General features: G+C 44.1%; 1 protein-coding gene across 1 annotated transcript in view; it reads left to right on the top strand.

Annotated features, from left to right (window-relative positions):
* Positions 1-24,399, top strand: part of enpp2 (ectonucleotide pyrophosphatase/phosphodiesterase 2) — an 88,952-nt gene extending 64,553 nt beyond the window's left edge. The window contains exons 19-26 of the mRNA XM_078216508.1: positions 549-718; positions 1,862-1,910; positions 2,117-2,256; positions 4,055-4,190; positions 12,575-12,652; positions 14,159-14,291; positions 21,116-21,269; positions 23,602-24,399. Coding sequence (XP_078072634.1) covers positions 549-718; positions 1,862-1,910; positions 2,117-2,256; positions 4,055-4,190; positions 12,575-12,652; positions 14,159-14,291; positions 21,116-21,269; positions 23,602-23,772 — 1,031 coding nt within the window. The 3' untranslated portion in view covers positions 23,773-24,399. The remainder of the gene's footprint in view (positions 1-548; positions 719-1,861; positions 1,911-2,116; positions 2,257-4,054; positions 4,191-12,574; positions 12,653-14,158; positions 14,292-21,115; positions 21,270-23,601) is intronic.
* The last annotated feature ends 362 nt before the right edge of the window (positions 24,400-24,761 follow it).

Genomic DNA, 24,761 nt, shown 5'->3' with positions numbered 1-24,761 from the left:
CTATGGCCTTGTCATTGTTTATCTGCATAGAATTAGGTTAATTTTGAGGTCTAACGGAGTCTTGCTTTTTAAAACTTTAATACGCTTTAAAAATAAAGGTAAAGTCTCCATAGTCCCAGATGGCTACAGGCTGCTCACCCCTTTGAGAGGGAGAGCTGACTGGTGGTGATTTAACCTGAGGGTCACCACACCTCAGGCGAGGGGCAAGGTTGAGAAGGTGGGGTCTTCATGAATAACCTCTGCTGTTATGGGAATTGTACCCATGCTGTTGGCATCGCTCTACATCACAAACTAACCGTCCAGCCAACTGAGCTAACTAACTCCACTTTGAAAATATACACAAGTTGATTCCAGAATAGAGATCCACTATCATGCCCTAACCGTTTGTGCTTAACTATGCAGACCACCACAATTCAGTTTTTGAGATTTGAAAAATTCATATGGATTTAGCGGGAAAATGTGTTTTTGGAAAGGTATCTTGGTTATGTTCTGTGGTTAGTCATTTTCAACAGGAAAATTACACCAGTCAATTTTTTTTTCGTTTTCAGATCTTCTTGGACTGAAACCAGCTCCTAATAATGGAACCCATGGCAGTATGAACCATATTTTGCGGAGCCCCTCATTCAGGCCGTCCATCCCAGAGGAAGTGGCTAAACCATCCCACATTGCTGCTGCTTCAGCAGTTCAGGATGATTTGGGTTGCACATGTGATGAGAGGGTTAGAAAATAACACTTACATTTTCCAACCAATTGCTCATTTTGAGTTTGCTGAGATAACATGTAGCCTGGTCAATTATCTTGATGTGAAAAGCTACCCTTTGCAGCTTTGGTTTTATTGGAAGTAAAAAATACCAGAGGCAATATCTTTCATTTCCTCATGAATATGACACTGCTCTTATTTTCCGTTGCTCAGAAATGAAAATCCTGATTTTAACCCCACCTGCCTGATGCGGGTGGAAGGGGAGGCCTAAAATGGCAGAGGTCATTCCTTGCTGCGTTCCCAACATGTTGCACCCACAGCCACTATTTTCACTGTCTCTGGAAGCAGGCCATTTAATATTGAAATGTTAATAAATGTAATTTTGACCCTGATCCGACATTAATTCGGGATCATGTTTGTGATGACCAGAGCCAGAATGAGGAAATCTAGTGGCAGGTAGAATCGTGACTGAAGAATCCCAGGTAAGTTAGTCCAGGAAATGTTTTCTAATAGTCTCCTTGTGAGAGGAGCATCAGGAGCACTTCCCTCAGTATCTACAGGGAAATTTTGGGAGTCCTCTGCCTCCCTCTTGACCACGATTGTTTCAGAATGCTCCCAGCTTGCCCCACCATCATCCCTGGCTGATCACTTAACATACGCTTGGATAGCAATCCTCTACCATCCGAAATCCAGCTCCACATCATTCCGACCAGATTCAGACTGGAGTCACTATCTTCATATATAAATAAGGGCTGGGTGTTAAAATAGCCTTGGCAATCATGATGTCCTTCCCTTTTACCCCAGTCCTTGCATCTTGAGTTAAAATTGAGGCTGAAATGTTTGCCCTCGATTCTTTCCATATGTAATGCTGATATAAATAAATGTAGAAAATAGGAGCAGGAGTTGGCCATTCGGCCCTTCGAGCCTGCTCTGCTAATCACCATGATCATGGCTGATCCTTTAGCTCAATCCTAATCTCCAGCTCTCTCCCCATACCCCTTGATACATTTAGAGTCTAGAAATTTATCCATGATATTTAATAATTGCAGTTTAAGATTATTCCAACTGTCAAGAAGTGTAGCATAATCTCATAAGCATAAATGTTAGTATATTCAAATCTGCTATTACATTGACTTTATAAATTTATTTTAATCATTTTAGAATAAAGGAGATGATCTGAACAGACGGCTACAACACAGGGGAACAGAAGGTAAGGCTTTTCGAAATATAAATACATTCAATTTCAGTGCTACTTTGAGTTTTTATTTGTAAAACAGATCTATTTATGAAAATGACCCCTCATTACTCATGGGCATAATTAAAGTTGCAAGTTGTAACATTCCCGGATTTGTTTGGGATCTCTGCTGGTATGGAACTTTTGTATTTATCTAATTGCCTTTTTGGTTTCCCTGATAGAAAACAAGCACCTACTTTATGGTCGTCCTGCAATTCTGTATCGTACTAAGTACTATATCCTGCATCATCAAGGTTATATAAGTGGATATAGTGAAACATTCTCCATGCCACTGTGGACTTCATACACTGTTCCTAAACAGGTTTGTGCTCACCAGTTTATAAAGTATTTGTCAAGTGCTGTAAATGATACCAATTTGAACCTTTTTGATGTTGCCATGAGATACGTACATGAATGGAAACAAGTTTTTACTGCCCCAATAATAAAACCTTTCAGTCTGATGGACACAAAGGTGCCACGGTCCACACCAATCCTCCATAAGATGATTGTCAAGTCTCCAAACTGTATGCTGCTCGGGTCTTTTGGACCAGAACTATTTATTTATAGTAAGTATTGACATGTTTGAACCTCCACTCGAGGCAAGAGCTTCTGCTCTCCAAGATCTCTCTTACTTTTCAGTCATGTGATACCAAAATACTTAGATTTTGAATTTGGCCCATGTGGGCCGAGAGGGACATTGGGCAGCAAGACAACTGCCACTGACCCTGCTCCATCACAATCTCTTTCACTACAGCCCAGGTGGTGTCCGACCTTGAGAGGTTCTCCTTAAATGTACTTCATCATTGGCCAGTCCCATCATCTTCTTCCGCCTGGTGGTGTCCATTCTACTGTCACTCTGGCTGGGTGTACATCCGGGAGGTGAACGATGTGTCCTGCCAGCCTCAGTCATCTCTTAGTCATCATGGGCAGAACTTTACCTTTGGCCATGCGGCAGGTGGGCAGTGGGAGGTCCAAAAATCAGTTTCACCCCGAAAGGTGGGATCTACTGCTTCCCCCGGCATAGCAGGTTGCAATTTCCAGAGGCCAATGGGAAACCAATTTGCATCCCGCTAATGGAGTTGAGATGAAGGGCCGACTGGAATGACCCTCCCACCTGATTGTCTGTGCTGCCAATGGGGAAATCACCGATCCAGAATACCTTTGGACCAATGTGACATGTACATCGGCATCTAACTGAAGATTGCCTGGGCCTGCCTCCAGGGATTGGGATGGAGGCCTCTAGCGACCGTGGATCCTGGAATACCCCACATCTATCAGGTGGATCTTCGAGCTTCAGTGTCTCTGAGAAGGTCAATCTTCCAGCTTCAGAGAGTTCCTAGTGATCCATTTTCTTTCATCAGTTGTGGGTCAGCTATGTCCAGGTGCCTTTTAAAAATAGCGCCCAGAGACGATAGCAGGGAGTGAGGCATTAAACCCAATCTACAAAACCCCTCAGTGCCTACTTAATGAGGGCAATAGGGTGCAAATTCCCAACGACATTCATAGAAACCCTACAGTACAGAATGAGGCCATTTGGCCCATGAAGTCTGCGCCAACAACAATCCCAACCAGGCTTATCCCCGTATCCCCACATATTTGCCCCACTAATCCCTGTAACGTATGCAGCCTGCGACACTAAGGGGCAACTTAGCATGGCCAATACACCTACCTGCACATCTTTGGACTGTGGGAGGAAACCGGAGCACCCGGACGAAATCCACGCAGACACGGGGAGAATGTGCAAACTCCACACAGACAGTGACCCAAGCTGGGAATCGAACCCAGGTCCCTGGAGCTGTGAGGCAGCAGTGCTAACCACCGTGCCACCCCGTGCATTGGGAAACACTCTCCATCCCCGGCCCTGCCCCCAAGAGACTTAGTCCCGAGAGGGAAAACTCTGCCCCATGTCCCACAGGCGCCCCTGACCAGTACTCTTTAGCACTTCATTGGTGATGTCGTCTCAACATGTGATGCCCAGAATGTGAAGGCAGCGCTCTGGATGGTCCAAATAAATCAATAAAATATTTTTCTAAATGTTTATTTTGTCAGAATAAAACTGCTCGAGAGACTTGAGAGACTGACTGGTACCATAGTAACAGAGTCTTTTAAACCCAATACAGGTGGAGCTGTTTAACATCCCAGACTTTCTGAGCAACTGTGTGAGACCCGATATCCGCATCTCTGCAACTCACAGTCAAACCTGTTCAGCTTATAGAGCAGACAGACACATTTCCTATGGATTTCTTTATCCTCCCAGTAAGTTCATTTATTTTCTGTAACCTTCATGAAAGTGAATTGATAAATTTAGATGATAAAATACAAAACATTCAGTAAATCTGCTGACTGGGAGCTCTGACTCCCCTCACCCCAGTTCACACCAAGCTTGTCATGGCCCTAGCATGGTTCCTGGCCCTCTGTCACAATCCTGTTGACACAGTAAGAAGTCTCACAACACCAGGTTAAAGTCCAACAGGTTTATTTGGTAGCAAAAGCCACACAAGCTTTCGGAGCTCCAAGCCCCTTCTTCAGGTGGAGCTCCGAAAGCTTGTGTGGCTTTTGCTACCAAATAAACCTGTTGGACTTTAACCTGGTGTTGTTAAACTTCTTACTGTGTTTACCCCAGTCCAACGCCGGCATCTCCACATCATGACAATCCTGTTGACCATGTGGCCACAATGCAGCAGTAGAGCTGCTCATTTTCAGCCATGATATCGTTTAATTTAATTTGTTTTTATTGCTTGATGATCAAATTGCTTAAATTGATAAAAGTTTTCTTCCGAATGTTTATATTCATTGAGTTATAGAATCCCTACAGAGCAGGAGGAGACCAATCGAGTCTGCACCAACTCTCTGACAGAGTATCTTAACCAGGCCCTCTCCCCGCCCCATACCTGTAACCCTGTACATTTAGTGTAGCTAATCCACCTAACCTGCATAACTTTGGAGTGTGGAAGGAAACCCACGCAGACACGGGGACAATGTGCAAACTCCGCATAGACAGTGACCCAAGGCTGGAATTGAACCTGGGTCCCTGGTGCTGTGAGGCAGTAGAGCCCCTTTTGTCAGAAAAAACTGATTAAAGTTATAAAAGTACCTCCCTAACCAATAAGTGATCTTTTAGTACAAAATTTCACTTTTATTTCTAATATTTAGATTGCTATTGAATTCTTCAAGTCTGTCGTGCTTCATAACGGGTTTAAAACTGGAGGGGAAGAGGGAAAATTAGGACACTCGGATACAAATTTCTGTATGATTTGTTTAACGACGTGATTGGAGGTTCCTTTGAATTTAGAAATTGGATAAATTCATGAAGCTTCAGTCAGCACTTTGGAAATATTTATCAGCCTGCACGTCTCAAATTATTCTGCTTGATTTGGAGCATTTGAAATAAGATTGAAGAAAATTTAGCTGCAACTGACAATTTCCATAGTTGTTGATATATAACTATATATAATATATATACACACACATATAAGGGTAATTATAACAATATTTTAGCACAACAGGTGCAAGTAATTTGTTATTTTGCACTTTGGGGAATTAGCAATATTTGACAGCTTCTGTAAAAATCTATATTTTGTTATTTATTTGTGATTTCTTGCTCCATTACTGTCTCATATGTTATAATATGAGATTTCAACTCATGGACTTAATGAATGTTAAAAAACAGGGTGCCTTTATTCCACCAGCATCAACGCTGTATAAATTCTTGAGGAAAATTATATTTTCAAGGAACAAACTATTTACAATGAATATCCACAATGGATACTCAGCTCTCTGCTCTTCTTGTGGTCTCAGCTCCTCAATGCAGTGACTAACCAGTCTTGCTGCTCCAGCTCTTGGCTGCAGCCCTGCTCTCCTGTCTCTCTATGAGACTTCTCAGACTCTGGGATGCTGTCAGTCTGACAGCAGTCTCCAATTCTCCTCCCTGGCGCTTCATCCATCCTCAGGGGCTTCACGTTGCACTATTCGCGGTCTTGATTCTGGCCACACTGCCACTCAAGTCCTAGACGAGTCCTTGCTGCTTTCTCCCTCATCCCATTGCATCTGGGGCTATCTCTGCCCCTCAACTCCCCAAAGATACTGCTCCCTGCAGTGAGGGGCCGACCAGTTCCCTTGCTCAGTGCTCTCCCCCACCACCGCCACCTGCTGCCAGAGGCCCCACTACACACTTTCCTGCTTGTGATTTGTTTTCGGGGCATTTACACATTTCAAGCGATGATTGTTTGCTGAACAATTGTGTGATCGGCACCGACTGAGCTACAACAGCTGGTATATATGTTGGTGACACCTTTTCTTTTGCTCATCCCCAATCTGGGCAAATGGTATGGGTGGCAGGTTATCCATTTCGGGATGACCTTCTCAGCTCTTCTCCTGAAGCAGCACTTTCAATCACACCCAGACTTTGTGATGGGTCAGCCTTGTAGGGACTAGATCTGTCATGTCTCCAGGGACCGTATGATCAGTCGCCCTGGTTACTCAGGGCGCATCCTCGCTGTCAGACACCTCAGCATCTCTTTCTGGTACTGGAGTCGGCCTCCACACCCTGGCTACAACCCTGGAATCTCTGACACACGCATTCCAGGACTCCCCATCATTATCTGTCTCCTCTTCAGCCAGGACACTGCTGGCTGGTGCTTCCATTACATTGTTAAGTGGGCTGCTTGCCTCCATATCATTCACCAGACTTCTGGCATTGAAGAACTCCCCTCTGGGAATGGTCTTCTGAGATGTCCCTTTAGCTACAGGTTCGACATCGTGGGTGTGACCATCGGTGTTGAGTTGCTTCCCTGCTTTGGCTAAAGTGACACCTCACAGCTCTGGTAGTAGTTATTAATATTGGCAGCCATCCCTGGCTCTGATGTAGTGGTAGTGTCACTGGACAATAATCTGGTGACCCTGGTTAACGCAGTGGAAACATAGGTTCAAATCCCACCATAGCAGCTAGTGGAGTTTGAATTAGAGCAAAAATAAATCTGGAATATAAAGCTAATCCCAGGAATTGTGCCCATGAAACTATCATTGATTGTTGTAAGAACCCACCTGGTTCACTAGTGTCCTTTAGGGAAAGAAATCTGCTGCCCTTACTTGGCTTGGCCTCCATGTGACTCCAGACCCACAGCAATATGGTTGACCTTTAAATGCCCTCTGAAATGGCCCAGCAAGCCATTAAGTTCAAGGGCAATTAAGGATGGATAACAAATGCTTCCCCAGATGGCAATGCCCATATCCCATGAAAGAATAAAGAGGAAAATGGTAATCCCGCCTTCTTGCCAGAGCAGCTGCCTTTTCCAATGCTCAGTGTCCTGCCTGATCATGCACCACAGTCAACACTTGATGCTAGAGACTGCCAGGAAAGACGGGTTGCTTCACCTCACTCCCATTGTCATGAACCAGCTGATAGAGACCTCCACCATCCTCCCTGATCCTCTTCCAGCACCTCAGCAGTTTACATGCCCATTTAAATTCCTTCATTAGGCAGCGTCAGGTCATAGAATCATAGTGCAGAAGAGACCATTTGGCCCATCGAATCTGCCCCGATTCCCTGGCTTACCCTATCATACCCAAGCCCTCTCCTTTATCGTATCCCGGTACCCCACACATTTCCCATGGCTAATCCATTTAACCTACACATCTTGGGACACCAAGGGGCAATTTAACTTGGCCAATCCAACTAACCTGCACATCTTTGGAGTGTGGGAGGAAACCGGGGCACCCAGAGAAAACCCATGCAGACACGGGGAGAACATGCAAACTCCGCACAGACAGTGACCTGAGGCTGGAATCGAAGCTGGGTCCCTGGCACAGTGAGGCAGCAGTGCTAACCACTGTGCTACCATGCCGCTCAGTCGGTGATTATACAGTCTTCCAATAGAAATGAACTCTACTGATGTCTTCATCGACTAGTTGAAGTTGTCTGAAGTGCTCTTTTGAAATGAATGGTAAAGGTGAAACTGTACATGGCTCTACTCCTCTGGATTGAGTTTGGATCTCCCTCATTAGCACGTTGATGATACTTGGATGACTCCCTGCCTGGATCTGCAGTGGATTGGGGTGGGAACGCTACTGTTTCCCTGAGACGTGGGTGTGGCATCAGCTGCGACCCTCTCCAATCTGGCAGAAGCCAGTTTTCTGTGACGAAGATGATTGATGAGAGTAGGGCTTTGGATGTTGTCTACATGGACTTCAGTAAGGCCTTTGACAAGGTCCCCCATGGCAGACTGGTGCAGAAGGTGAAGTTGCATGGGATCAGAGGTGAGCTAGCAAGGTGGATACAAAACTGGCTCGGTCAAAGAAAGAAGTTTAACAACACCAGGTTAAAGTCCAACAGGTTTATTTGGTAGCAAAAGCCACACAAGCTTTCGGAGCTCCAAGCCCCTTCTTCAGGTGAGTGGGAATTCTGTTCACAAACAGGGCATATAAAGACAGACTCAATTTACATGAATAATGGTTGGAATGCGAATACTTACAGCTAATCAAGTCGCCGGCATCTCCACATCGGTCAAAGAAGACAGAGGGTAGCAGTGGAAGGGTGTGTTTCTGAATGGAGGGCTGTGACAAGTGGTGTTCCTCAAGGATCAGTGCTGGGACCTTTGCTGTTTGTAATATATATAAATGATTTGGAGGAAAATGTAACTGGATTGATTAGTAAGTTTGCAGACGACACAAAGGTTGTTGAATTTGCGGATAGCGACGAGGACCATCAGAGGATACAGCAGGATATAGATCAGTTGGAGACTTGGGCGGAGAGATGGCAGATGGAGTTTAATCTGGACAAATGGGAGGTAATGATTTTGGAAGGTCCAATACAGCTAGGAAATATACAATAAATGGCAGAACCCTTAAGAGTATTGATAGGCAAAGGGATCAGGGTGTACAGGTACACAGGTCACTGAAAGTGGCAATGCAGGTGGAGAAGGTTGTCAAGAAGGCATTCAGCATGCTTGCCTTCATTGGCTGGGGCATTGAGTTTAAAAATTGGCAAGTCATGTTGCAGCTTTATAGAACCTTAGTTAGGCTGCACTTGGAATAGAGTGTTCAATTCTGGTCGCCACACTACCAGAAGGATGTGGAGGCTTTGGAGAGAGTACAGAAAAGATTTACCAGGATGTTGCCTGGTATGGAGGGCATTAGCTATGAGGAGAGGTTGGAGAAACTTGGTTTGTTCTCACTGGAGCGACGGAGGTTGAGGGGTGACCTGATAGAAGTCTACAAGATGATGAGAGGCATGGACAGAGTGGATAGTCAGAAGCTTTTTCCCAGGGTGGAAGAGTCAATTACTAGGGGGCATAGGTTTAAGGTGCGAGGGGTAAGGTTTAACGGAGATGTACGAGGCAGATTTTTTACACAGAGAGCAGTGGGTGCCTGGAACTCGTTGCTGGGGGAGATAGTGGAAGCGGATATGGTAGTGACTTTTAAGGGGCGTCTTGACAAGTACATGAATAGGATGGGAATAGAGGGATATGGTCCCCGGAAGGGTAGGGGGTTTTAGTTAAGTCAAGCAGCATGGTCGGTGCAGGCTTGGAGGGCCAAAGGGCCTGTTCCTTAGCTGTAATTTTCTTTGTTCTTTGTTCTTCCTTGCTGAGCGCCTCAGCATTTCAACTCCTTTGCTGAGCCTATATCCTCTCTGGTGAGGGAATTGTGCTGAACGGGGTTGCCATGCCTGCCAGCTATGGGTTTGTTGTCATTGAGGGCAGCATAGTTGGAAGTGCCCGACCCTGTTACAATTCCACCACTCCTTTGGAGTATCCCTTGGGCATGTCGTGAAGTAGGACAGCAGAGACTGGATTTGTGCTTGTCATGCAGCAACCTGCTCCGTCTGCCTCTACCGCTCCCCCCCCCCCCCCCCCCCCGCCCCCACCCACCTCTCCCCCCCACCCTTGACAATAGTCACCTCCCTGATGGTGGCCTCTTCCCTGGTCTTAGTTCAGCTCTCCCTCATCTTCTAGATGCTGGAATCTCATAGAGATTAAAGAAGGACAGTCTGAGTTTGCTACTGTTGAGTCTCCTCCACTTCCTCCAGACATCTCCGTCCTTCACCACTTTGGCTCGGTGATTTCCCATAGAATCCCTGCAGTGCAGAAAGAAGCCATTCAGCCCATCGAGTTTGTACCGACTCTCCGAAAGAGCATTCAGGATGAAGATGCAGTTCAATAACTTCACCAGCTCCAGAGATACGGAGACCAGCTTCTCTCCCTTAGCTTGCTTGTACTCCTGGAGCCTCATCTGTAGCTGTGACAGGCGACTGCCACCTCCAAACACGTGCCATGACCTCAAAGATCTGCCATGGACACCGTTAAATATCTGCAATTCTCCCCAATATTTCCCAGCGAGTTTTCCTGCACAGACATTCCATTAAGAATGTTGCCTGCTCCCCCTCATTGAGGGCTCGGGATGCCATGTAAATTAAAAATCCCGAAGACTACTTTGTTCCTTTTTAAAAGTGCAACTTCACATTGAAACATAGGAAATGGGAGCAGCAGTAGGCCATTCGGCCCTTTGAGCCTGCTCTGCCATTCAACGTGATCATGGTGAATCCTCTATCTCAACACCATACCCCCGCGCTCTCCCCATAACCCTTGATGCCTTTGGAGTCTAGAAATATATCTAGATATATAAATATATTAAATATATCTTAAATATATTCAGTGACTTGTCTCCACAGCCTTCTGTGATAGAAAATTCCACAGATTCACCGCCCTCTGAGTGAAGTTCAATGCTAATTGGTCTACCCTGTATCCTGAGTCTGTGGCCCCTGATTCTAGACTCTTGCAGCCAGGGGAAACAATATCCCTGTATCCCACCTGTCCATTCCTGTCGGAATTTTCAATTAGAACCCTTTCATTCTTCTAAATTACAGTGAATACAGGCCTAGTCTTCCCAATCTCAATACTTCACAGTACTTTATAGTGAAAGAGCAACAAAAGTTTTGCAGTAAAGTGTAAAATATGCAACATTTTAAACAGTTAATCCTCTTCACAGACAGACAGTTAAAATTGATGGATGGCAGATCGAGAATGGTGGGGCTAAAAGTATTCTGTACGATTATTTGAATTGAGGCCTTGTCCCAGATCAGCCGATTTCAATCTGACTTTCCCTTTTTAATTTAGAATGAGGGACTGCAGGGTAGAATTTTGTCTGCATTGAATGGCTGGTAACTTGACCTGAGTGGTTAGCACTGCTGCCTCACAGCGCCAGGGACCCGGGTTCAATTCCGGCCTAAGTGACTGACTGTGTGGAGACACATTCTCCCCATGTCTGCATGGGTTTCCTCTGGGTGCTCCGATTTCCTCCCACAATGCAAAGACGTGAGGGTTAGGTTGATTGGCCATGCTAAACTACCCCTTAGTGTCAGGGAGAATGGCAGGGTAGATATGGGGATGGGGACTGGGTGGGATTGTGGTTGGTGCAGGTTCGATGGGCCGAATGTCCTCCTTCTGCATGGTAGGGATTGTGTGATTCTATGATAAGTCAACAAAATGAAAATCCGGTGGATTCTATCACCAGATTTCTGTCCAGGCAGTGAAAATGACAAAGGCACATTACTACTGATGCTGGCACTCACAAAAATGCTGGAAATATACAGCTGGTCTGACTGTATCTGTGGTGAGGGAAACTGTTCACATTTCAGGACAATGACATTCCCTCAGTGAAAGAGACAATCTGCCCCTACAGCATTTGAGTATTAGATTAGAAAAGAGGATACCTTTCATACTGTTTTGCTACAATATTATAGCTTTTGAGTAAGCCTGTGATTGAGATTAACTCCTCCCTACCTTTCATGACATTGTGACTTTGAGACTCGCCATTAGCCACCTCTTTCCAAGACTAAAGAATCCAGTTTCTGCAATGGTACCTCATAACCGAGGCTTCTGACCCTGTCGGAAGGGAAAATTCTAATTCTCTTCCCACACCTAGTGGGGCACTAAGACAGACTTCCATCTGTTTTCATAACTAGTTATTCCTGGAAGACGCCGCTAGTCTGTCACCAGGGCTTATAGCTTGAAGAGCGCCACTCCACATCAAGCGCGGCTGACCAGGAATCTCTCCCGTTCTTACTGCCAGCCACTGGCGTGTTTGGAAGGATTTGCAGGTTGGTACGTTCTAGCTGTTAGACCGTGTTATGAACGCACCTTCCTTGGAAATCAGTTCCTGGGCTGAGACTTGAACCTGGAACCTCCAGTTCAGAGACAGGGACGTCACCCACTGCACCACAATACTTCCCAGAAGGAACATGCTCCTCTCCTATGTAGATATGGAAACTGAGACAGAAAAATGTTTCCCTTTAAGTGTGAGATGAAGGTAAGCGTCAGATTGAGATTGAAACTCGGTTCACCTCATCTTGTTTGGTATTTTAACCACCAGTAAGGAGAATTTAAAATATAATTCCTCTCGACCACTACTACCCAATTCCACTGCCCAAAAATCATCCTTGGAATTTTTCTTTTACCAAGAAAGGATATATTCCAAAACACTTGGGATATCTAATTTGATCATCGTTATGCTTAATTTCTAAATATGAATATTTAAATACTAGACATGTTACAGAAAAATATGCAATTTTTTTGCAAAACATTGTATAGATGTACTTCACTGTAATTCCATCAGATCAAAGTTCACCCTTTGCTCTTATTTTGCAGCTCTTGGTTTCTCACTTGAAGCTAAATATGATGCCCTCCTATCTTCAAACATTGTTCCAATGTATCCTGCTTTTAAAAGTGAGTATTTGTGTTTGTAAAATCAAAAAGGGAAAACAGGTGAAGTAGCAGAACCTTAGGGCTGGATTTTGTGGGACTGATTGTGTCTCACCCGTGGAGAGTCAGCGGGCAACCCCTGTTAGTTGTGTGGGGGGAGGCCCGACAGAATCAAGTTCCCTTCAGGCATTTAAGTGGCCACTGTTAGGCCTCCACTGTAGTTGAGGCCCCTGGTGACAGAGCTCCCACCTGCTTAGAGCTGCCTGCCAAACAGGAGATGGTAGTTATTCACTGCCACCAGTGGCAGAAGGAGCAGTGGCTGCTGACGGCACTGCACCCCCACCACAGGGACTCAGCAATATTGTGGAACCCCAAACCAAAGGTAAGTGATGGTAGGATGGGGATCGTGGGGTGGGAGTCATGAGAAAGTTGGAGCAGTGGGTTGGAGGCAAGGCAGAGGGTTGGCTTTCGATAGCACCCCGCCCCGCTTCCCCCCAATGCCAGATCCCCCGATCAGGCACAGATGAAGGACATCCCTCAGGGAAGCACTGGCAAACTTGATGGGGTATGCTGGATGATCTTCCAAGGGTGTGGGAAAAGTTGTGTGGCATTTCTTTCGATACCACTCAAGTAAACGAACTCAAAATAACTTAGGGACAAAGTAAAAGGGGCGGCTCCCCAAAAGGAAGGGGGGAACAGCCCGAACCAAAAACAAAGTCGAAAGGAAACTTAAAATGTCAAACCAAAAGGTGATTATCGGGGTCGATAATACACCCCAGCCCCTGCGGCGCCCAGCGGTCGCGGAAGGTGTGTGGCACCTGTTAAATTCCTCAGGCATCAATAAATTGCAGTTGCCTCGGGATAATGGATGCCAATTGTCTCATTCATTAACCTAATTGACATCCTGCCATTGGTGGCTGGGAATCCTGCATAAGCCCCTTCTGTCCTCTGACCCAATTGGGAATGGTCCTGCCTCCGGAAGACTGCCTCTCCTGGGATGAAGTGGGCCTGGTTGCCATGGTTCCCTCTGCATTAAATCCAGCTCTTGGTTCCATGTTTTTGTATTAAGGAGGTAGTAATTTGGTTTGGCCACTAGATGGGGTCAGAATCACTCCTTTGTCCGACTGGTTAACAACTTGGAGAATGTGACCACTTGTTAATTATCCCTTGCTTACCGATGATGTCGGCTGGACTACCAGCTTTGGAGCCCCTCACACTAGTGAAGATGAGCTTTTAGCTTTGCTAATGCCAGAGCACAGCACGAAAATGTATAAAGCTATCGAACTGTTGCCAATTGGCTGCTGTACAATCCTTCAATAGTATTGGTAAACTGACAGATTCAAGTTACTTTTACATTGATATATATATCTGTGGAATTTTAAAATATATATCTGTGGCTATTACGGACAGAAGCTATTATAAACAGAGGCGCACCTCGTTGCAAAATTTATATTTGAAGCTTTGGTGTTTGTTCATACTTGTATTATTTTCGTCAGCTGCTATTTTTCTGTTCTGATTACTGTTGTGCAGAAGTGTGGAATTACTTTCACAAGGTGATGGTGAAAAGGCTGGCCACAGAACGGAATGGAATCAATGTTATAAGTGGTCCTGTGTTTGATTATGACTATGATGGTCTCTATGACACGCTTGATAAAGTAAAACGGTAAGCCTAGCCTTTTTGTTTTTGCCCTGTTTAAATATAAGGCAATGCATTTTATTTACACTTTGATAGCTTGACTCTGTGTTGACCTGAGATTAGTTATTTACTTATACCCTTACACTCGAGATTAACTATACTGACCCCGCTTAACAAGTATGACATCTAATACAGGGGCCTGAGGAGCTGAGTTTTAGCAATTCTCAGGACACAAAGTTCTTTTGTAACATCCTCATGCAACCCTTCATCTATCGTGGAAGAAAATTGAAAAGGGTTGCTGATCAAAGGCAGTGCTGCTCCAAATCACAGCACCCATATCATCAAAACTCATTAAATAATGAACAAAAAATTACAAAGTCCCAATTGTAAAACAACCATGATTTTCAGGCCTCAGGGCGAGTGCGGCTGGAAAATCCGAGGTCAACAGACCTTTGCATGGTCTGTGTTCCACTTGCTAAATATCACATGGCGGCCGGGACAGGAAAATTCCACCCCATGAAAGGAGAGCAAACTCCCTGCCTCTCCCTCTCAGTCTATACTTTTAGCTTGGCCGGAAGATTTGTTAGAGATTCTCCCTCTCTAGCGGAATTACCTCAGCAGTAATTTCCACTTACCTGTGTTAATGGAAATCTGCCACAATTCGGGCCGTGTATTTCCCAATTATTACTTTTCACGTGAAGAACTTTTCATCCATAAGATGTGAGTGTGAAGCTAGATTTTCCACCTTCAAAGCCTGTTGCGACACAATAATTTGCAGGAGCAGATTGGTTCATGGGATGTCAGTGTTGCTGACAAGGCCAGCATTTAATATCTATTCTTAACTGTCCTTACCTGTTAGGAAGGGAGTGCTGTTAGGAAGGAAGGGAACCCCAGTCCAACGCCGGCACCTCCACAGGAAGGGAGTACCAGGAATTTGACTTAGCAACAGTGAAGGAACAGCGACATCAGGGTGGATTTTACAGGGGACGGCATTTAATTTGCCCCATCCCCAGTGGAAAGTCTGGTCAGCAGCTCGCCCTGCTGAGATAATACACTTGGAAAGGGGGAGGGTGGATGGCTTTAACAAAGCCAGATGAGAATTCCACCCCTCGGGGATAGGAAGCCACACCTTTGAGAGCTGCTGGCCAATCAGATTGTCTGGCTGCTCAGTAGTGTCAGAGTGGTGAAGTGGGCCAAAGCTGGGACTACAAGGCCATCCCTAAAAGAAGATCATGGATACCAAACTCTAAAGTAAGTCCAGGGTTTTTGGTTTGGGAGGGATCGGGGATCCTAGCAAGGGGAGGAGGAGAAGTCAGGCTCCAGAGACCCAGGGAGGAAGGAATGGCACAAAGGAGGGTTTAACATCTTGGGCGGGGAGGGAGAGACAGGGGAACCTCCACCACCACCATCCCTAAGGGAGGTACCCTCCCTTCCTTCCCATCTTTGATCCTGAGTTGGGAAAGTAGTGGGCTGGCCACTTTCCTTCCACCTTCCCCTGCCTTTCATTGACACCTTAAGGGGCCAGCCACCTGTTTTAATTTATATTTCCCCTCTCTTTCCCCCCCCCCCCCCCCCCCAACCCACAACTCCCACCTTCACATACACCAGCAGGGGGTTGTAAAACTCCCCCCATAGTTTCACATCAGGATGAATCTTGCAGGTGATGGTTATCCCATGGATATTGGAGCTTGAGGAGCTAAAGAAAAAGGACCTCCAAATATTTAAAGGCACAAACAGCATGGAAAGCTGGAATAGAGCGTACAAAGTTAAAAGAAAATTGAGGTGAGGGCTTCAGCACTTGGTGGCCACAAAGATGTGTTCATAACATAGCTGAATGGGTTGAGTATTAGCCTGCAAATCCTTCCGATACACCTGATGACAGGCGATAAGCGTGGGAGAGTTTCCTGTTCAGTATTACTGCAGAAGGCAATGGCAAACCCCAGCACAGCTCTGCTACGCTGAACCATGGACCAGACCAATGGAAGTCCCTGGTCACCTCTGGGGGCACGTTCCCTGTAGGCAGAGTAGAGGTGAGGGAGAATGAAGAAACAGAACCAGAGGAGGAAAGGCAAGGAGAAGCAAAATGTTTCCAATCTCTTTGTAGTTAATTTTTGTACTACTATTATGTAATAAAGTAACTCCTGATATCTGATTTCACAGAATCTTTACAGTGCGGAAAGAGGCCATTCGGCCCATCAAGACTGCACCAACAACAATCCCACCCAGGCCTTATCCCCATAACCCCATGTATTTATCCTACTAATCCCCGCTGACACTAAGGGACAATTGAGCGTGGTCAATTCACCTAACCTGCACATCTTTGGAGTGTGGGAGGAAACTGGAGCACCCGGAGGAACCCATGCAGACATGGGGAGAACATGCAGACTCCACGCAGACAGTGACCCAAATCAGGTCCCTGGCACTGTGAGGCAGCAGTGCTAACCACTGTGCCACCCAATTATTAATTATTAATGTAATGCTAATCATTATTTCAGTATCATAGTAAGTGAGGTGAAAACATCTTTAAAAATATTGTTATAGAGTCATAGAAGTTTACAGCATGAAAACAGGCCCTTTGGCCCAACTTGTCCATGCGGCCCTTTTTTTTTAAACCCCTAAGCTAGTCCCAATTGCCCTCATTTGGCCCATATCCCTCTATACCCATCTTATCCATGTAACTGTCTAAATGCTTTTTAAAAGACAAAATTGTACCCACCTCTACGATTACCTCTGGCAGCTTGTTCCAGACACTGACCACCCTCTGTGTGAAAAAATTGTCCCTCTGGACCCTTTTGTATCTCTCCCCTCTCACCTTAAACCTATGCCCTCTAGTTTTAGACTCCCACACCTTTGGGAAAAGATATTGCCTATCTAGCTGATCTATGCCCCTCATTATTTTATAGACTCTATAAGATCACCCCTCAGCCTTCTACACTCCAGAGAAAAAAGTCCCAGTCTACCCTGCCTCTCCTTATAACTCAAACCATCAAGTCTCAGTAGCATCCTAGTAAATCTTTTCTGCACTCTTTCTAGTTTAATAATATCCTTTCTATAATAGGGTGACCAGAACTGTATACAGTATTCCAAGTGTGGCCTTACAAATGTCTTGTACAACTTCAACAAGACTTCCCAACTTCTGTATTCAATGTTCTGACCAATGAAACCAAGCATGCTGAATGCCTTCTTCACCACTCTGTCCACCTGTGACTCCGTTTTCAAGGAGCTCTGAACCTGTACCCCTGAATCTCTTTGCTCTGGAACTCTTCCCAAAGCCCTACCATTAACTGAGTAAGTCCTGCCCTGGTTCAATCTACCAAAATGCATCACCTCGTGTTTATCTAAATTAAACTCCACCCGCCATTCGTCAGCCCACTGGCCCAATTGATCAAGATCCCGTTGCAATCCGAGATAGCCTTCACTGTCCACTATGCTACCAATCATGGTGTCATCTGCAAACTTACTAACCATGCCTTCTATATTCTCGTCCAAATCATTAATATAAATGAGAAATAACAGTGGACCCAGCACTGATCCCTGAGGCACACTGCTGGTCACTGGCCTCCAGTTTGAAAAACAACTCTCTACAACCACCCTCTGGCTTCTGTCATCAAGCCAATTGTTGATCAATAGAGACTAGAAAATCTTTGGATTCTCCGGCAGTCTAATAGTTAAATGATCTAGTATGCGGATACGTCCAAAGATGTGCGGGTTAGGTGGATTGGCCATGCTAAATTGCCCCTTAGTGTCAGGGAGATTAGCTAGGGTAAATGCATGGGGTTACGGAGAGAGGCATGGGTGGGATTGTGGTTGATGCAGCTGCGATGGCCTCCTTCTGCACTGTAGTGATTCTATGATTCTTTGATTACCATAAATCTCTTACTGTTTCTCTACACAACTCTGACAATATATTTTTTAATCTATGACACATAGTGGACGGATTTGAAATGTTTACTTATTTAGACCGTAACATAACCTACCTAGCATCCTCAAAAGGCATGTTCAAGGTATATTTACAGAGTTAATGCATCATGTTTTTAAAAAAAATACAGCTATGAGTTACTTTAGATAAAGGTACTAGAATTTCCATGCTGCCACTTGTCATTTGAGAGTTCATGTGGGGGCTTGGAAAGTTCCACTCGGTGATGTTAATTGAAACCAATATCGACTGGTAGTCAGCTAGCAATTAACTGAGGAACATTACCTTCTGTACACTGATACTATTGCCTCGCTGCTATGTCAAATATTTACAGAACAATTTTCAAGGAAAGGGAGTACTTCAACTTAATGCTGTTATATTGGAGCCAACTCTAGTGTTTGCTCGTAAATGCTGATTGTAATGTAGTAACTGTGGAGCTCTGTGCATGCTTAGTGAGAAATTATTTTCTCCCAGTACTAAAAACATTACATTCTAGTTTTTAAAAATAAATTCACGGTGAACCAAGCCATGCCCGAAGGCTCTTTTGAAATGTGATGTTGCACTGGGCTGGAGTTATACTACAGCTGCTGCAAACTCCTTTGTCTCAATTCCTGGAAAGCCAACTTATGGATTCATAGAATCCCTACAGTACAGAAGGAGGCCATTTGGCCCATTGAGCCTGCACCGACAACAATCCCACCCAAGCCCTATCCCTGTAACCCCATGTATTTACTCTGCTAATCCACCTGACACTAAAGGTCAATTTAACACGGCCAATCAACCTAACCCGCACATCTTTGGAATGTGGGAGGAGACCGGAGCACCCGGAGGAAACCCACGCAGACACGCCACTTGGCACCATTACATCTGGTTGAGGAGCCGTGACAATTTAAACTGGTCACTAAGAGAGCATGAGAGGGATTAGCCTTTACACTGAGTCTCATTGGAGTGCGGGACACAGAAGAAGTAGTTGAAGAAGAGAGTATCACATCTTTGACAGAAATTGGAGAAATATTGGAAGTAGCAGAACATGGAGGCTTATGGGAAATGAGTGAGGCGGTAGAATTTTGAATTGCTCTAGAAAAGGGCCGGCACTTTTAGTTTGTAAATGAACTTTTAGTTTGTAAATGTTTATGGTTTTACCTGCCCCCCACCACCAAAAAAATGTTTAGAATATCTGCTACCAGAAAAGGAGATGCCCATATTTCTAATTCATAGAATCATATAGTGCAGAAGAGGCACTTCGACCATCGAGTCCGCACCGACACACCTGAACTCCCACCTAATCCCATCTGTCTGCACTTGGCCCATAGCCCTGAATCTTATGATGTGTCAAGTGCTCATCCAGAGGATGTGAGGCAACCCACCTCTACCACCCTCCAAAGCAGCGACTGTCACCACCCTCTGGGTAAAAAAGTTGTTCCTCGCATCCCCCCAAACCTCTTGCCCCTCACCTTGAACCTATGTCCTCTCGTGACTGACCTTTCAACTAGGGGGAACAGCTGCTCCTTATCCACTCTGTCCATGTCTCTCATAATCTTGGACACCTTTATCAGGTCGCCCCTCAATGTTCTTTGCTCCAACGAAAACAACCCAAGCCTATCCAACCTCTCTTCATAACTTAAATGTTCCATCCCAGGCAACATCCTGGTGAATCTCCTTTGCACCCCCTTCAGTGCAATCACATTCTTCCGATAAGACCAGAACTACACACAGTACTCTAGCTGTGGCCTCATACAACTCCAACATGACTTCCCTGCTTTTGTAATCTGTGCCTCGATTAATAAAGGCTAGTGTCCCATATGCCCTTTTCACCACCCTACTAACATGTCCTTCTGTTTTCAGAGATCTATGGACAAACATGCCAAGGTCCCTTTGTTCCACAGAACTTCTTAGTGTCCTACCATTGACTAATTTACTTGAATATCTTGAGAAGTAATGGAGATGATGGATAGGCCAGTGTCTATGGATGTGGTCTGTATGAATGTCCAGATGGCTATTGATGAAGTTCTTCACAGAGGTTATTAGCTAACATAAGAATGCATGGGATTGGAGATAACCTTACGATATGTGTCGATAAGTGATTGGGAGGTAAGAGACAAAGGTCAAGATAAAGGATTCAATCTCTGATTGGCAGGATTTGATAAATATGCTCCCGGGGGCTACAACCATGCAAATGTTAAAAACTTGGATGAAAGAGTGAAGAGTTTGGGATATGGGGTAGGGCCTGGGTGGGCTTGTGGTCGGTGCAGACTCGATGGGCCGAATGGCCTCTTCCTGCACTGTAGGGTTTCTATGATTTCTATGAGTTTTCTGGCGACACTAACTTTGGATGCACAATAAGTTGTGCAGATGGAGGCAGGAAGCTACCAAGGGCCATACACAGACTTAATAAATGGACAAAACTAAGGTAGAAAGTGTTCAGTGTGGAGCAATGTGAGGGCATCAACTTTGGACTGGAAAAAGTCAAATTGGTATAATCTCTTGAATCAGTGAAAGAGCAAAGGGATTGAGCCATCTAGGTAAGCAAATTGTGAAAAGTTGGTGCACAGGTACAAAAGATAATTAAAAAGCTGATTGAAATATTGGCCTTTAAAACAAAGGGGGTGGGGTTTGGAATGTGAAGTGAGGAAGTGATGCTTTGGTTGGATGCAGTCTTGGGTCAGACTGTGTCTGGAGGACTGCATTCAGCTTTGTATACCAATTGCCAGCAAGGTCCTGGAGAAATGCAGTGCAGATTCATCAGAATGATAAAGTATTAAAATATGAGGATAATTATACCACAAGAACAAAATCTTGGCTATATTGACTTAGCTATCCCAGGACAGTGGGACAGGACTTTAGAAAAGGCACCAATGTTATGAGTCGCTGGGTTACACTGTTGACCTCCTCTGAAGAAGATTGAAAAACATTTGAATTTTGGTTTCTCTTCTAGGCAAGTTGACGGGTCGATCCCAGTCCCAACTCATTACTACAGTATTATTACCAGCTGCCTGGACAGCACTCAACCTGTGGACAAGTGTGATGGACAACTGACCGCGTCATCATTCATTCTCCCACACAGACCAGACAATGATGAAAGTTGTAATGTAAGTGTAGAAAACAGGGAATAGACAATACTCTGAGATTATACCAATATTTTAGTGGTGTACTGTGAGCCAATATCAGAGTTGGGGAGGACATGGGAGTGGTGTTAAATTGATGGTAAGTTGAGTCCCCCCCCCCCCTCACTGCCACCAAACTTCTTGGAATTTCTTATTTATAGCAGAACTTTAAGGGTATGTATTATTATTTGTATTCTTTTCTCTAAGCCTTTGAGGATGTGGTAACGTTGTACCATAGATTGTGGCATATCAGAGGATACAATTTTTCTGACCTCAAATATGATGATGTTGCATATAGTCTTATGTATAGTCAAATTGCCTCCTTTCAGCCAATGACATGCTATACTTGCTCTAGTAGTAAGCCTGAATTTCACATTCCACAAATGCATGTTTTACTTCCTTTATAATGGGCACAAGAAACTGAGCAGGGATTACAGAGCAGGCGATTAAGACACACGTGGCAAATAACAGAGAGGAATGAATTCCCCAATAGAACAAAGTACAAAGCTGATTTCAAGGCAAAAGTCGTATGTTTGCTAACTTGTCAAATAGTCGTGCAGCAAGGTAATCCGGAATTAGTGAAAAACTTGTGGGAGAATGGAAGACGAAAGAATCCGTCGTGAAGAAGACGCCCAAGACAAAATGTGCCATCAGAAGAAGGAGCAGCTACTGGCCTGATCTGGAGAAGCCTGTATAAGGAATGGTTTATTGTCCCCAGAAATGCAACGTGAATATGCACACTTGGGTGGGCCAGATCAAGCCTTGAGTCCAGCAGAGATTTCAGAGCTGCAGCTAGTTGGTGTAGCTGCTTTATGGAACAAAAATGTCTAATGTTGTCGCAGAAGACCAAGATCACTCAGACTACCAAAATACCTCAAATGTCAAAATCAGTTTCCAGCATTTCATCAGATAGTGGCAAAAAGATTATTACTCATTATACCACATTGCAAGATGGATGAAATGTCCAATTATTTCAACATGCACAGCAACTTAAGTGGAGTGGGAAGGTTCGAAAACAGTTCTAGTGCAAGCCACAGGACATGAGAAGACAAAACTCATGGTGGTACTCGTCTGCATGGCTCATGATTGTGCCAAACAGAATAGATGAATGGGTGAAGGAGAAAAACTTGCACAAGGAGTCGAAATATGCACACTCCCCCAATTAATGTTTTGTCATCAAACCATCATCAGATCATTCTAAAATATGGAATATTCACTTCGGTGGATGAAGAGGAAGATGGTTTATTGTGCTGGGATGTTTCCGAAACTGAAAGCACCGGATTTGATTCTGAGTGGGAGCCTTGTGATACCATAGCCTAAGTGACTCAGAATGATTTTGATGAACTCTTTGCATCTCATGCTGAAGACAAATTAAAAGGTTTAGAAATGCTTTCATTGTGGTTAAAGGTATCTTTGGGGGTAGACGGTGGTATAGTGGTATTGTCACTGTACTAGTAATCCAGAGGTCCAGACGAATGCTCTGCAGGCATGGGTTCAAATCTCACTATGCCAACTGGTGGAAGTTAAATTCAACCAATAGAAAAATCTGGAATGTAGAGAAGCTAGTTCCAGTAATGGTGTCCATGAAACCATTGTCGATTGTTATAAAGACCCATCTGGTTTGTTAATGTCCTTTAGGGAAAGAAATCTGCCACCCTTACCCGGTCTGGCCTACATGTGACTCCAGCCCCTAGCAATGTGGTTGATTCTTAAATGCCCCTTGAAATGGCCTCGCAAGCGATTCAGTTCAAAGACCATCAGGGAGGGGCAGCAAATGCTGGCCTTGCCAATGATGCCCACATCCAATGAAAGAGCATTTTTTAAAAAATGAATTCATTCAATAAACCATGCCACATTAATTTACATTGAATTACCAGTATGTTTTATTTTAACATTTCCAAATGGCGAAATCCACACCAGTGGTTTGCATTTTACACCCAGTTTTGGAGCGTTCTTTGGAGGCTTCGAAGGTTGACTTATACGTTGACATCTACGGTATTTTGTTACACGATTTAAAACATTTTGGATTGGTATACTCGTTAGCTGCTGAACACAAGTTTACAGTTATCGTCTTGTAGCTAACTATGAATACAACAAAGACTGATAGGGTGAAAGTTTCTTCGCTGTCTGCAAAGAGTTTGAAAAAACGATACACACATTAAGAAGATGAGAAGGGATTACCAGGCTCGATAAAGGCTCATTGTATCAATTACATGGAGCACTGACCTTTCCAACTTACTAGTAATACATTCACGGAAAAGAAATACATTTGGTCCAGAGACAAATAGAAAGTAATCTCATGTTTTGCATCTTTCAGAGTAATGATGATGAATCAAGATGGGTTGAGGACCTCATGAAGTTACACACAGCACGTGTGCGTGACATTGAACACCTGACTGGTTTGGATTTCTACCGCAAGACCAGCAGAGCTTATCCTGAAATTCTCTCTTTAAAGACATTCTTACAGACATTTGAAAGTGAAATCTAAACCTCTGGTCTATTTGTTGTTCTTGCAGTACATCTTTCACTTACAGGTGTATATTTTTTTAATACTCTTTTTTTTTGTATTTATTAATTCAAACCATAGAATATTTTTAAGGCAGTTTCCTTAAAGCTTTGCACCTAATATGTCACGCTTAATAACAAGCATGCGTCTTTCTTCCCGTCCTTTGTCATTATTTAGCGGATTGAGTGATGTTTCTGTTTAAACTGGTTATACTACTGCAGCTTTTGTTCTCGCCTAAGATTAGGATTGGGACGTACGGGATTGAAACTGGCATTGCTAGAAATCCGAGCTTGTTCAGTGCATTGTTTCTTCTGTAATTTCTGTCCTGCATATTAAAAAAAAGATATGTAAAGCTACATTTATACTTGATTGTTGCTGAGATGAGGCAGACTTACATTTATGCTTTATTTGCAAATCAAGTCGCAGATATAATAAACCTTCAATCAAATTGCAACAATTCAATTGTTCTTTGGTTTGAAAATAGATTATTTGCCTGTTGTTGGAGTAAAATGTTGTTAAATGCCAAATAAACAGGCTCTTACTTACACTTTCATGCACATTACATTTCACTCATCTGAAAAGATGTCTGAGACCTGAGAGGACTAAAGGAATAAAACAAACAAAAATAGTGTAGTGGCTCCTTTTACCTTCCTTTGTTTTTCAATTATAGTTTGTGTATAAATATGTTCTGGAATAAGTTGCAATCAATACATTTTTTTTCTCTTTAGATGTGGGCTTTGAAGTTAGGTTTTGGCATGATAGTAAATCTCCTGTTTTCTTTTGAGGTTCAAGAATTATTCCCCATTTAAAACGCCACAATAGCTTCTGTATGGATAGTCCAGGTCCAACTCAACCCCTGGTTCACTGGTCAGTCCCAAAATTAGTGCAGAATGGGATAGGACAAAAAAGTATGCAACAAGTAAATGCCATCTCAAAAGTCAATGCATTTTTCCATTATAGGAAGTGCCCAG

The sequence above is a fragment of the Mustelus asterias genome, chromosome 7, assembly GCF_964213995.1.
Source record: "Mustelus asterias chromosome 7, sMusAst1.hap1.1, whole genome shotgun sequence".
Lineage (NCBI taxonomy): Eukaryota > Metazoa > Chordata > Chondrichthyes > Carcharhiniformes > Triakidae > Mustelus > Mustelus asterias.
Note: the sequence above shows the minus strand (reverse complement) of the source record. Positions and strands in the feature narration are given on the sequence as shown.